Source organism: Myxocyprinus asiaticus, chromosome 25 (assembly GCF_019703515.2).
Source record: "Myxocyprinus asiaticus isolate MX2 ecotype Aquarium Trade chromosome 25, UBuf_Myxa_2, whole genome shotgun sequence".
Taxonomy (NCBI): Eukaryota; Metazoa; Chordata; class Actinopteri; order Cypriniformes; family Catostomidae; genus Myxocyprinus; species Myxocyprinus asiaticus.
In genome coordinates this window covers 1,553,601-1,567,500 of record NC_059368.1, presented here as the reverse complement: position 1 = coordinate 1,567,500, position 13,900 = coordinate 1,553,601, and the positions used below count along the sequence as shown (strand labels likewise).

Genomic DNA, 13,900 nt, shown 5'->3' with positions numbered 1-13,900 from the left:
TTTCACATTTACCTTGTTAGAGTTTGCTGACTTTTATCGCTTTAGCAAAGAATGGAATTAATTTTGCACAAAAGAGAGATTTAATGAAAGCTTTGGTGTTTCTGTACACGACACTGTGTGAATATTTCAAACCGTTTCGACTCGTCCCTCCTTTAAATGTGTGTTCCAGTGAGACACTTACAATGGAAGTCAATGGGGTCAGTAATCTGTAAACATTAAAATACTCACTGTTTCAAATGTATAGACACAAGACGTAAACAATATGTGTGTTAACATGATTTTACTGTGATTAAATCACTTACTAACCACATCTGTGGAAAGTTATAACCAGTTTTACAACTTCGTTGCCATGACGACGTAACACCATAAACCCTAAAACGATAACTGTTCTAAAACTATTTTTAAGAATGCTTCCAGTTTGCAAATAAATGCAAGAAAGATGACAAGTCAATATGTAAATAACAATCGCTACCACTGTAATATTTAGAAAATCGAATGTGCATCGCAAGCCCTTTGGACATTTAATCGCGTGCAGGGTATGAGTTATACATTTCAACAGTTCCATTTTGACTAGAGTTAAAATGACCGTTCTTGATATCAGGAATGGAATTTTTACTAGTGAAAATGCATATTTTTGATTTTTGTAAACCAGTGGCGTGTCCAGATGGGTGGCATGAGGTGGCCCTGACCCCAGGTGCCAACCCAAAATCTAAACTATGATTGGTCGTTTCCCAAGTCGGAGGCGGGCCTTCAGTAAAACCAGGTGGAATCGCGCTGATTTAAATCGGAGTGGGAAGCAGGGTCTTGCGTAATCCAAAATGAAATATGACTTGAACGCGCACTGTAGATCGTGCTGCATGTCACATCCGCGACCCGTGAAGTGGGCTTGACGAAATCATGTGAGGGACCATTTCACGATTCGGTTCCATTCACTGCAAACACCGTACATCCGTCCCGTCACCAGTGCTTGAAGTGAACATCCCAGTACTCTCTTCTATCCCAACCAAACAAAAACTGTAATGCTGTAATCTTCTGTATACTTCATTTCTGCATGTTATTCTGGCCAAAAACAATTCAGAAAGTGTCTGAGATGTTAAACCATTCACACTTCACTTTCTTACTTGACGTTTTAGGGTGTGTGTAGAGGTAGACCGATATATCGGGTTTACCGATTAATCTGTGCCGATAGTTGCTTTTTGGAAGTTGCAGGTAGTTTTCCATTTTTTTTTATTGATTAGCGTTCCTCTGCGCTCAGTGCTGGAGGAATCTACAGTTTAGTTATTCAGTTCTACATTATAACAGTGGTTTAATATTTAATTTTATATCATATAATAGTTTCATATACCTCGTTAAACCTCATCTGGTGAATATAACATATCAAAGAAATATTCCGGGTTCAATACAAGTTCAGCTCAATCGACAGCATTTGTGGCATAATGTTGATTACCACAAATTTATTTCGACTTGTCCCTCCTTTTCTTTAAATGTGTGTTCCAGTGAGACACTTACAATGGAAGTCAATGGGGTCAATAATCTGTAAACATTAAAATACTCACTGTTTCAAAAGTATAAACACAAGACATAAACAATATGTGTGTTAACATGATTTTACGGTGATAAAATCACTTACTAACCACATCTGTGTGAAGTTATAGCCAATTTTACAACTTTTTGCCATGCCGATGTAATGTCAACAAACCTTAAAACCCTAAAACCCTAAAACGACTGTAAAAATGATGATTTAAACAAATTTACAGCTCAATACACAAGTTTTTACAGAGTAATGAATGGAAGTGCTTTTGTCAAATTAAAAGCTTCACATTTCTGCCTTTAAACCCTCTATAATGTTTGCAGAAACAAAAGATGAAAGGAACCGGATCGAAGAGTTTTAATTAAAACTCAGAAAACTAAACACAAGAAACCAAAAGTATGCGAACAGAACAAATCATTACAGCCATGAATATATAAGAACTGACAAAGAAATACACAAGGACTAATAAGCAAACAAGGAACACCTGGGACTAATGAACACAAGAACCAATGAACAAAGACAAGGAAACGAACCACAAAACCCATAATCAAACGAAAGACACGAACTGAACATACATAGAGCCCTGGTGCTCACCCGGGGCATCCTTTCACCCTCCAGAAATTAACCCCATTGACTTCCATTGTAAGTGTCTCACTGGAACACACATTTAAAGAAAAGGAGAGACGAGTTGAAATTAATTTGTGGAAATCAACATTATGCCACAAATGCTGTCAATTGAGCTGAACTTGAATTGAACCTGGAATATTAATTTAAAGGCTATGAAAAGCTTAATTTGGTAATTGTTTGTTAATACTTAACATAAAGCATAGTAAGAGGGCCAAGTCTCCGTCATTTCAAAATAAGAGTCTCCGGTGTGTTTTGGGCTTGTTTACAGATAAAATTCCTTATGCACCAAATCTTCATTTTTTGTCTGGTTATCATTGATATTTTGGCTGAACCGTAAACTGCATCTAGGATTTTATTCATTTATATGCTAAGGAAAGGATAATATATATATAGATATATTCTATAAATCGATTTGAAAACCACTGCCTGATTAATCGGTTATCGGTATCGGCAAAATCCACTATAGATCAACCTCTATGTGTGTGTAGCATCGGTGTGCATCATAAGTAGTTTGTCAAACATGCGGGGATTCTCCTTTACTGACTATCTGCCTCAAACTTATTTTTAAATATCTTTAAAAGATACAACGTCACAAACATTGTTAACTTTAGGTTCTTTATCATAATCATGTTTTGGAGTTAACATAATTTATTATTTAGTATTTAATTAATAATGATCAGCTTTTTAAATAATAAATAATTTTTCAATAATTAAAATGAACTATTTATTATGATGAATTATATATATTTTTGGCTATATTGAGTACACAAAAATGAAATGCATGCACATGTGTAGATTAAGAAATATCTTCAATATTTTCTTTATTGTCTCAAAATAAAACAATAGCCTATACTTGATAGTATTACACACTCCACAAGACTGCACAAAACTACCATGTGTTCAATGCTGCACTGTTCTTAAAGAGACAGTAACCATATTAGCAGTGTCCATAACATTGATGCAGATTTAGGAGACTCTACATATATTAAAATGTAAAAAATACATGCTATTTGGAGTCTTCTGTGTTTTGCAGTTAATTTAACTAAATAACATTCGACTATTGAAATTCTGGAAAATGTACATATCTTATTATTATTAGGATTCCTCCGGTAGGAGGAAACCTATTGTTTTTGTTAGTATTCTTCTTCTTCTTATTATTATTCCTGTAGATCTAAATTGCCCAATAACTCAAGATCTCCTTGGTAAAAAGTTTTGAAATTTGGCACATTGATACTACAGGACATGAGTAACTAACACACCAAAAATGGCCCACGTGAGCCTATAGGTGGCGCTACAGGCCACGGCCCAATTTGTCCATTTTCAAAGTGATGCCATTTCCACCCCATAAGTCTAAAATTTCTGAAACCTGGTATATATGCCTCAATTCTCGTGAGGAACAAAAAAGCCTCTAGAACCCATAAAGTCCGCCATGATTCCTGTACAATACATATTTGTCCAAAACTACACAAATCTACTCCTCCTGAACCATAGCTCCAATTGACTTGACACTCGGTATGTATGTGTAGGATACATGTCTTTCAATTTGATACTTAGCAAAAATGAATACAATACAAAATGTCTGAAAAGTGCGCATTTATGTAAATGTCCACATTGTCTCAATATCCATATGTCCAAAAAATCTAATGCCATTTGGACTAATGTTTTTTCCAACCTAACAGGCTTCAAGATGACATCACTCTGAAGTACTGTGCAAAATTTCACCTTGATATGTCAAAAGATGACAGAATTACAGTTTACTATTATTTATCGCTAACGCGAAAATAATGCTTTACAAATCCTCTAGTCATAAAACCGATACTTTGATTCAATCACCAGTTCATATGAAGACTCTTGCGATGTTTAATAACAAATTAATGAAATGTTGTGTACATGTGTGAAGTACATGTCTCTACGATGTCAATATTTACATAATTTGCAGTTTTGAGGAATCCGCATTGCTGCTTACAGCTTTAATTGTTATTATTATTACTAGTATTATTATCAGGGTCATTATGATTCATGCCACCCTTGAATAAGTCTGTGCCCCACATGGGCCACCCCATGAAAAAAAAGTCTGGACATGCCACTTCTGTAAATGTATTCGGTATTTCAGATATCTGGAAATGGATTTCATATGTCAGTATGTTGGAGAATAATTAAAGATATCTAATAAGACATTCTTACTAGTTACAATCACATTACAGATATCTGAAAGTAACATTGCCACTAGTAACCAAATTACTGATATCAAAAAATGAGCATTTTTTTATTAGTTGCAATTCAATTGTTAATGTCAGGAATGGATATTTGCACTAGTAACAATGTAATTATTGATCTCAAAATTATCATTTTTACTAGTAAGAATTGCTGATATATGAAATGTAATTCTCAACTAAGAAATGAATTCGAGATATCTGTATCAGCGTTTTCAACAGGAGTGAATGACAGATCATAGTGAAATTATACTATAGTGAAAATGCAGTTACAGAGTCAAGATTTATGTTTATTACTAGTTGAAATTCCATTTTTGATATCAAGAATGAGCATTTTCAGTAGTGAAAACGGAATTGTTGATATCTTTTATTCATTGCTTGCTCATGAGTAAATGTCATAAGGGCTTGTGATTAACAATGTAAGTCACTGAGACTTTATTCTTTAAATATTTTTATACATATATAATTTATAAATATTATCTACCACACCTGGAGTCGCGGGTTCGAATCCAGGGCGTGCTGAGTGACTCCAGCCAGGTCTCCTAAGCAACCAAATTGGCCCGGTTGCTAGGGAGGGTAGAGTCACATGGGGTAACCTCCTCGTGGTCACGATTAGTGGTTCTCGCTCTCAATGGGGCGTGTGGTAAGTTGTGTGTGGATCGTGGAGAGTAGCATGAGCCTCCACATGCTGTGAGTCTCCGCGGTGTCATGCACAACGAGTCACGTGATAAGATGCACGGATTGACGCTCTCAGAAGCGGAGGCAACTGAGACTTGTCCTCCGCCACCCGGATTGAAGTGAGTAACCACGCCACCACGAGGACCTACTAAGTAGTGGGAATTGGGCATTCCAAATTGGGAGAAAAGGGGATAAAATTATAAACAAAATATATATTTTTTTTAAAACAAATACTATATATTTATATAACATATTATTATTATTATTATATAAACATTTTATATAATATAATATATTTGTAAATATTTTATAATATAATAAAAACAGTACATGTAAGGCTGAAATGATCAGAAAGCAAAGTTTGTTGTCTTCTAAATTGCTTTTCCTTATTTGTTAGTCGTTTTGGATAAAAGCATCTGCTAAATGATTAAATGTAATGCAGTCTGTATGTGAAGCGGTTTGACCTGAATTAAGTGCAGTGAGATTGTAAAGAAGAGTGAAAATAGGATGTTTTAGGAATATCAATGCATCTACCCTGCAAGAATGGGAATAGTTTTGCATTTGTGACTGGAGCCAAGAATTCACAAAGAAAACTTTAATGTGCTTTGTGTTCAAGGTTTTGGGTCTGAGTCAAATTTAGTTCAAACTTCTGTGCAATCATTTTAATCCAGTCTTAACTGTGAAAAAGCCTTTTATTCACAGACCTATTAAAACCACTATTATTAGTCTTAATGTTAGGTGAAAATGGGAAAATGCTTTCTGCTGACCCATCATTTGGTGGGAGGGGGTGTATAGTGTACAAGCATTGCAACAGGATATTTTTTATGGATTCAGAAATGCATGATAAAACATTCTGAGGAGTAAATTGGCTTTCTTTGTTTTCAAGCTTGTAAGCTAACCAGGTTTTTTTAGATGCTTGCATAATTACACACTGTGTTTGTTGCATAAGGAGGCAGGAGGGAAGGCATGCCGGGTTTAATTATAAAAAATAAAAAAAAAGAAAGAAAGAAAAAAAAGAACAAAGGAAACATTGAGGTGTTATTGTTGATTCTCAGAGCAAGTTACTAATTCCTAGAATGTTATTTTTCTCCCCTTCACGTCTGTTAAACGAGATCTTGGCCTGAGCTGAACATACATGCGTATTTAATGTTGTACGGCTGTTTTTTGTGCAGCAAATCCGACAAATGCATAAACGGAGTGCCATTTTCTGCATGTTCTAGATTGTGATGATGCAGCAGTTCTGAGTGTGCCGTGCAGAAAGTAAAAGAAAATGAGATTTCTCATTAAACACCTTTTGCTTATTTTTTGGTTTTATGCTTTTGCACCTATCTTAGGTTACCCCCTCAATTGTAAATATTTCTACATCACTTTTTGTACTTGTGTAATATGTGGAGAGATAGAGAGAGAGAATGCCCTGGATTAAACCAAAGCTACTTTCAGCAGTATCTATTGATGTTGTATGTATGAATAAGTGCAGTGAGAAAGAAAGAGGCACATTGTGATACAAACAAAAGTAAAGAACATCAAAGCTCTTCATGTGACATGCCATCAAGACAGCTGTGTTTCCTGAGATTGCCGTTAGATGGCGCCATTAACCTGCTGTAATATCAGAAATGATGGTCAGCTCTCATAAACTCAAAAAAAAAAAAAAAAAAAAAATATATATATATATATATATATATATATATATATATATATATATATATTATCCATTTATGCATTTCAACTTCATAACACAAATCCATCAAATTGAGTTGTGTAATTTTTAACAAAATTAAATGAATAAAATTTAAGTTGTTTTATTTTGTTAAAGATTGCTCAGTTCAGTTTGATGGAATTTTGTAAGGAAATTGAAATGCATAAATCTTAAAATAATTTTTAAAAAGTAGTTAAAACATAAGACCACTCATATTTGCATTATTTATTTATTTGTGATTTTATTTTTACTGCCTTTCCTTGTTCATCGTCCATTAATACATTGTAAATGTATTTTTAATTAATTATTTTCATCCATTTTAAGCTAACTTGTGATCTTATATAAGTAAATACATTTTTCATGTTTTAGTAATATGACTGTTTGATTTGTATTTTTTAAGTTATTATTTTTAAGTGAGAAGCAGACCTACAAATAAAAAGGTAAAATAAATAGATATCTTTATTTATGTAAATAATGTAAACCTCAGTGTATTCAGTTCAGAAAGAGAGATTACACGTAAAATGTGCTTTTTTTTTTTTTTTTAAATAAAGGGAAAAACTGAAAATCAGAGAAGACAAATAGTCATTTTAATTGTATTTTTAATTAAAAAAAAATTACAATTATTTTTAAACCTCAGTAATTATTTTCCCAGTATGTCTGCAGACTCAATATTATAAATGAAAACAATGAAAAATGCCAGTGATGTCCACGTGTCCCCAGTGTGTTGTCTTGTTGATGATTGGCTGTATTCTAATACTAAAAAGAAATACAGTTTCCTCCACATATAAACAGCATTCATTATATACAGTATCTGCCAAAATGTACAAGGCACATTCAATATATCAACACTTAAGAAAGGCAGGTGCAAATAAGTATCAGGTATACAGTACAGGCTTACATGATGGTTTAGTTGGATTTAACAATTTTGACTTTCTGCATTATTCTGCAACTTAAACTTTCGAAAAACATCCATGCCACTTGTGATGGTTGATGAGTCTTGGAAAAGCAGCTGATCTATTTGGAAAAGCGTTTGACATGCTGGAATACAGTCAGTAGTTACTAGTTGTTTAACATTCACTTATTACAGGAACACTGTACCTGCGTTCACCTGAGCTTCAGTGCTTTCTGACATAACTCTTAATTCAGGGGTTTAATATTTGACCTGTATGTTATCGGGTGAATCTCACAAAAACACACCCAGGTCACAAACCCCAAAACAATGCAAAAAAATAAAAAGAACGAAAATTGTATTTTGCATGATGAAAATAATGCATATTTTTAGTTGTTGTTTTTTTTGCATTACAGTAATGAGATATTGGAAGGTAAATGTGCTTAACTGTCATGAAAACGATGTTACAATGCAATGCAAAAAATCGAAATGGTCCAAAAACAGGCCTAACTTCCTTTAAGCAAAATATTATTTTCTACTTTCAAAAAATACATTTCTTTCTTTTGATTATGGGGTGAAATATGAGCTGGAAATGTTCTCGTGGATTCACCCCATCAGCCCCATGATTTCACCGGGCACATTATAAATTCCCCACAATAAAATACAATCATCTATATACACGAATGACGTGACGTTTAGTGTTTTTTCAGTATTTACGTTTTTCACCATCATGAGAGCTGATCCAGAGACGCTGACCTGAGAATACGAACCGTGACCTCATAGACGGCGAACACAACCATGTTTACGGGAAACGCTCGCAGGCAGTTTATTCCGAGGCTTTTGAAGAAAACCGCCGGTCCTTCGTTAAGCACCGTCTCAGTAATGCAGTGAACGAGTCCACGGTATCGCTTCTGCCCTCTCACTCCATCCAACTGTAAACGAGCTTTAATCACATCCATCGGCGTTCCGACAGACCAGCCGGCTATTCCCGCGACTCCGCCGGCGAACAGCACCGTGGCCCACTCTGACAATATCCAATCGAAATTTTACGGGTAAGTAAATCTAATGTCTATAAGATCAGCACATAACACACAGTATTTCTTAAAGAGTTCATTCATCCTTTTGTGTTCCATTAGTACAGTCAGTCATATGGGTTTGGAACAACATAAGGGTGAGTAAATGATGACAGAATTTACATTTTTGATTCGTCTGGCTCACCTGGCTCTTTCTGTTCTGGTGGCGTTAGTTTTGAACACAGTGTGTTGTACGTTAGGAAGTATGTGGCGAATGACGGGCCATCCCTGAACGCCAGAGGAAGTGCTCCTTTATAAAGCCCTAAAATTCCCTCCTCCTTGGCAATGGTCAGCAGGCAGTGGATCGGACCGCTGTATTTGGGTTTAGGAGTATTAAATCCACTCCTCTTGCACTCCGTCTGGCACTGAAGACGCACTTTTACGATGTCACCGGGTGACATGACAGAAATCTAAAAACACAGAGAATGTGACACAGGAAACATGATGAAAAACCAAAATAACCAGAAAAGAAATTAAGATTTGGTGCATAACGTGGGACTTTTAAAGAGCACCTATTACACACTGGGGCAGCGCTGGCTCAGCGGTTAAGGCTCTGGGTTACTAACCAGAAGGTCAGGGGTTCAAGCCCCAGCACTGCCAAAATGCCACTGTCCCAGTCATGTCCCAGTCTGTTGTGATTGGTCTATCGCTTAGTGTGGTGTTTGAGGGCGGGTCAAAGCTGTTCACGAGCAGCCAATGAAGACCAGAGGCGGGGTTTTTGTTACCAAATTACGTAGGTTAGTACAGGAAGTAAGTCTGGATTTACTAACGACTTGTTTCAGGTGTTCAGAATCAGTTCTTTCTTTTGGGAGTCAATAACTCCATTTGATTTTTGAAACTTTGCAGACTTTTTTTACATTCACAAACAGCTATATAACACACTACATGAAAGATCATATTTGAAAATCCATAATAGGTGCTCTTTAAGTTTAAACAAGCTCGAAACATGCCGGGGACTCTTATTTTGAAATGACAAAATGATGGAAAAACTATCGGCACCAATTAATCGGTAAAACTGATATATCGGTCTACCTCTGGTTTCCATCCACATATTTTTATGCACATTTTGGGATATCACATAAACACCACTGTATGGAAACAACAAGATGCGAATAAAAACGTATACATTCGCTTATTCAATAAGAAAAAATGTGCATAAACTATAATGAAAACACATTTACAGAATAAACTCCTATTGAATTTATTAGGAATACAATATGTGCATAAAAAAAGTCATGCGAGTCATAACTGGAGTAAGCAGCGGACCAATCATCGCATCTGAAATGTTGCTCTGGTCATCCTGAAATAACAATGTCTAGAAAGCCTGCAAAGTGTTTACAGTGCAAATAGGTTGAATACAAACTTGAACTGAAGAGCGGGTTTATTGTTCTGAGAACAAATCAACAAAGAACATGATTGAGGCTTTTAATTTTGACGTTTTCACTTGCTTGCTTTCAGTAATGAGATGCATGGGCAGTCTGCACTTTACCTCTGATCATTTTAATTTGCCACTGTTAGTAAAAGTGTGTTGAATATAAAGTGAAAATTCTGTTTTATTTTACAGAGGACATTTTCTCAGAAATCCCCTTTCCGAACCATTTTTGCAATCACTTTTAAGCAACTGGTGCCAAGGTGTTTTTTTAGTGGATGCATGAAGTCAGTTCCCCTCAAGTTCACAAGTTTTTCTTTCAAATAAACGACACTTGCTTTGATATAGTGTAATGCAAGCACATTCAGACATTTTTAAAGTGTGACGTAAGTGTCTAAGTACTTTTGATGCCGCTGTTTATGTGTAAAGAGCATCTGAGATGATGGCTATGCCTGTCACCTGTGCCACGCCACCTGCCAGTCCAGCCAGGAAAATATCAAGCTTTGTGTTTGGAGCTCCAGTCCCGTGGATCTGACTGAAGCACTGCAGACAGTTCCTGTACGTGCCGAACACCACAGAAGAAGTCATAGATATAGTTGTGACCGGCAAGACCATCCCTTTAAAGAAGCCATGGAGCTGGAGAAAAACAACACAGGAAGAGAAATTAACTTAAGGAAACACGAAAGAGAGCCTGCTGAATCTGTAAGTAGCGGTAAAAAAACATTTACCTGTTATTTTGTTGATTTGACAAAGCCATCATACTGTTATTCTACAAACTCCCCAAATCAAAGACCAAAATTTCTGAGTTACTCCTCCTACAGCGTTCAAGCTACATCCACTAAAATTGGCACAGACCTTCAAATTGTTCTGACTCAGGTTGCTTTGACTTTTGTAACAGATCGGAATTACAGTTTTCTCAAAGCAGACCATCAAAAATAGGAAAAATCCCATAGACTTACATTGACGGAATGCTCATCAATTCAAACTCCAACTTAAAAAAAACTCAAATGTAAACAAACCCACAAAAGGCCTTTAATCAGCTTTAAGTTGCTCTCTATCTCTCACATACATCTCTAGCTATCTACTGTAGGTCGTTGCATTATGGTAATTTTAGCACCATTAGGACTGTCTGTATTATTTATCTTATCTTCATTAGATTGTTATTACTGTAATACATTATTTATTATTAAATAAAAACAATCAGAATACATTTTTATTATAACAAATACTCCTGTTTTGTTTTTTCACATTAGTAATGAGGATGAGATTTTTTGCATTACAGTATGAGAATGGGGTCAGGGGTGCCAAATGTCATGTCACCATGGCCGTTTCTAGCTATAAGCTGTATAAGCATCCGCTTAGGGCCCCCTGGTGGCTCGGGGGCCCTAAGCGGATGACTTACCGCAAACAAATTATTTTTTAATTGTATTTATTTATTTTTTAATTTTTTTATATACTTAAAGCTGCGAGTAAGTCTCAGGCATCTATAGCCCATTTCAAGGACTGTTCGTTGGTGACGTCACTGTTCCGTGAACATTTCCTGCTTGTCAAGCCAGAGACTATTTAGAAGAGGCGGGCCACTTCTATTAAAAAGAATGGGAGAAATTGGAATGCCAAATGCAGTCAGTGGACAAGGAAAAAAATACAGCCTCATCACTGCTGCCTTTAAACACCGAGTGCGCCTCTACTCGGGATACTGGTCTCTACCTGCTGGCATCTTCAGGGGTCCAGAAATGGAGCGGGGAGGGTCCGGTGCGAGCTAGATTTGTAGCCGGACCCATACACCAGAACCCCAGCGTGAGTTAGATGCGACGCCGGAGATTGGAGCACGTGTCGTGGCCAGGCCGCTCGAGTGACCAATAAAATTTTACAGCTTATCTGAAATATGTTCTTTTATCGTAATCTTGGCCAGCCGTTTTGGAGATTTCGGTCTTTCCCCATTCAAGTAGATAGGAGCTGCACTGTCATGCCGCTTTTTTACATACTGTAGAAAAATAGCTGCCCAAAACTGCCCAAGAGCATTCCAAAAATGGCCGCTGAGTGGACTGACTTACCTTGAAAAAGAGACTTTTTTTTTTTCTCCCGAGTTTGGCATGCCCAATTCCCAATGTGCTCTAAGTCCTCGCGGTGGTGTAGTGACTCGCCTCAATCTGGGTGGCAGAGGACGAATCTCAGTTGCCTCCGCGTCTGAGACCGTCAATCTGCGCATCTTATCACGTGGCTTGTTGAGCGCGTTACCGCGGAGACCAAGTGTGCGTGGAGGCTTCACGCTATTCTCCGCGGATTCCACGCACAACTCACCACGCGCCCCACCGAGAGCGAGAACCACATTATAGCGACCACGAGGTGGTTAACCCAACATGACTACCCACCCTAGCAACCGGGCCAATTGGTTGCTTAGGAAGCCTGGCTGGAGTCACTCAGCACACTTGCTGAGATACCCAGGCCCCCTAAAAAGAGACTTTGTTGAAAGGATCCGGAAATACGTTTGGACCGTTTGTTTCCATTTACATTTTTGAAATGGTCTGTTATGGCTCAATTAGACAGTAATAGGGGGCCCCCTTGTGGCCTGAGAGGGAAGGGAGAAATTCTGTTGAGCAATAATGCACACCAGCTGTTCTATTGGTTGCATGTTGAAGGTGCTATTTCCGTTGTAAATAGCCATGTATTGATTTTCATAGTCATTCATTGTTAACCGTAAAAAAAAAAAAATTGTGCGTTTTGTGTAGTTAAAATATTCCAATTTTAAGTTAATATATTTCAATTAGTTCAAGACTGTATTACGGTGTCATTTCTCTCAGGGCCCCCATATGCTCGGAAACGTCCCTGCATGTCACAATTCAAAACATGATTTCTTATTTCTTTGATTTTATGCTGAAATATGACCTGGGCATGATCTTGACAGTTTTTGCGAGATTCATCCATAACTATCTTACCAAACTTAAATTTCTCACCCCTTCTCTTTTGATGGTTGTTACGATACACTGCCAGATTCCGGTGAACTGTTTCTGAGTCTGGATTCTGACCTGTGCAGGCATCAAGTGCACATACTCAACATTAATACAAAACAAAATACAGTGTTTATGTGTGAAATTACAAACTAAGCATCCAAGTGCTCATTAAAATCAGTGATTGATAGATTACTTTCACAGTATCCAGTGGATAACCGACTGCCACTCCACAAGCTCCTGTAAAACAACAGCAAATCAAACTGGATTGTCTAGAATTCTTTAAAGGCATTACAGCATCTATGGCACATGAAGAACTGACTGTGTCCTTGCTTTATCTAACCAATGACATGCACTAGAATAACATTAGGTCTCATTGTGTGTTGCTCTGCCAAAGTCATCATACAGTATCTATACTGTGTAATGCATGACATTATGAGCTATCACATAAGCCCAAAGCATTAAGACTGTACCTACTGTACCTATACAACACCCTATAGGAGTATAGAGACTGAACGTTGCATGCTTCAACTACATTATACATTCATTTACACTTCTGACAGACAAGTAATGGGCGAAAACACAGCTTAGAATATTTCAGCTTTGAACTTTAAAGAGATTCACCCTTTAAATTGATAAACAATAACAGATTTTAGAGTACCTCCAATAGATCCTGCAAGGAAGTCGGCAAAGTGCATCATCCGTCCTGCTTTGGGAAGTTATCCTAAGTCATTATTGTTGTTTTTGATAATTAACTATAGCTAAGAGGACTTGTGTCGTGCATCTTTACAACACTCATGTTCAAGTTCACGGTCGCCCGCATGTGCTTTTGATTGGCGCAAACGTTTGTTGTTTTGTAACCCTCATTCTCACGTG

At 36.9% G+C, this 13,900-nt stretch overlaps 1 protein-coding gene across 4 annotated transcripts in view; it reads right to left on the bottom strand.

Annotated features, from left to right (window-relative positions):
* LOC127416340 (solute carrier family 25 member 47-A-like) overlaps nt 1–13,873 on the bottom strand; it is a 20,835-nt gene extending 6,962 nt beyond the window's left edge. For 2 of the 4 annotated variants that reach the window (XM_051655649.1, XM_051655648.1), the window contains exons 1-5: nt 13,686–13,873; nt 13,221–13,264; nt 13,031–13,102; nt 10,536–10,712; nt 8,853–9,117 (exon numbers count right to left, since the gene is read on the bottom strand). In XM_051655649.1, coding sequence (XP_051511609.1) covers nt 8,853–9,117; nt 10,536–10,712; nt 13,031–13,102; nt 13,221–13,264; nt 13,686–13,725 — 598 coding nt within the window. In that variant the 5' untranslated portion in view covers nt 13,726–13,873. Of the gene's footprint in view, nt 1–7,313; nt 8,659–8,852; nt 9,118–10,535; nt 10,713–13,030; nt 13,103–13,220; nt 13,265–13,685 lie in introns of those variants that run through there. The other 2 variants (XM_051655650.1, XM_051655647.1) reach the window with 2 other exon arrangements.
* Nucleotides 13,874–13,900: the final 27 nt, after the last annotated feature.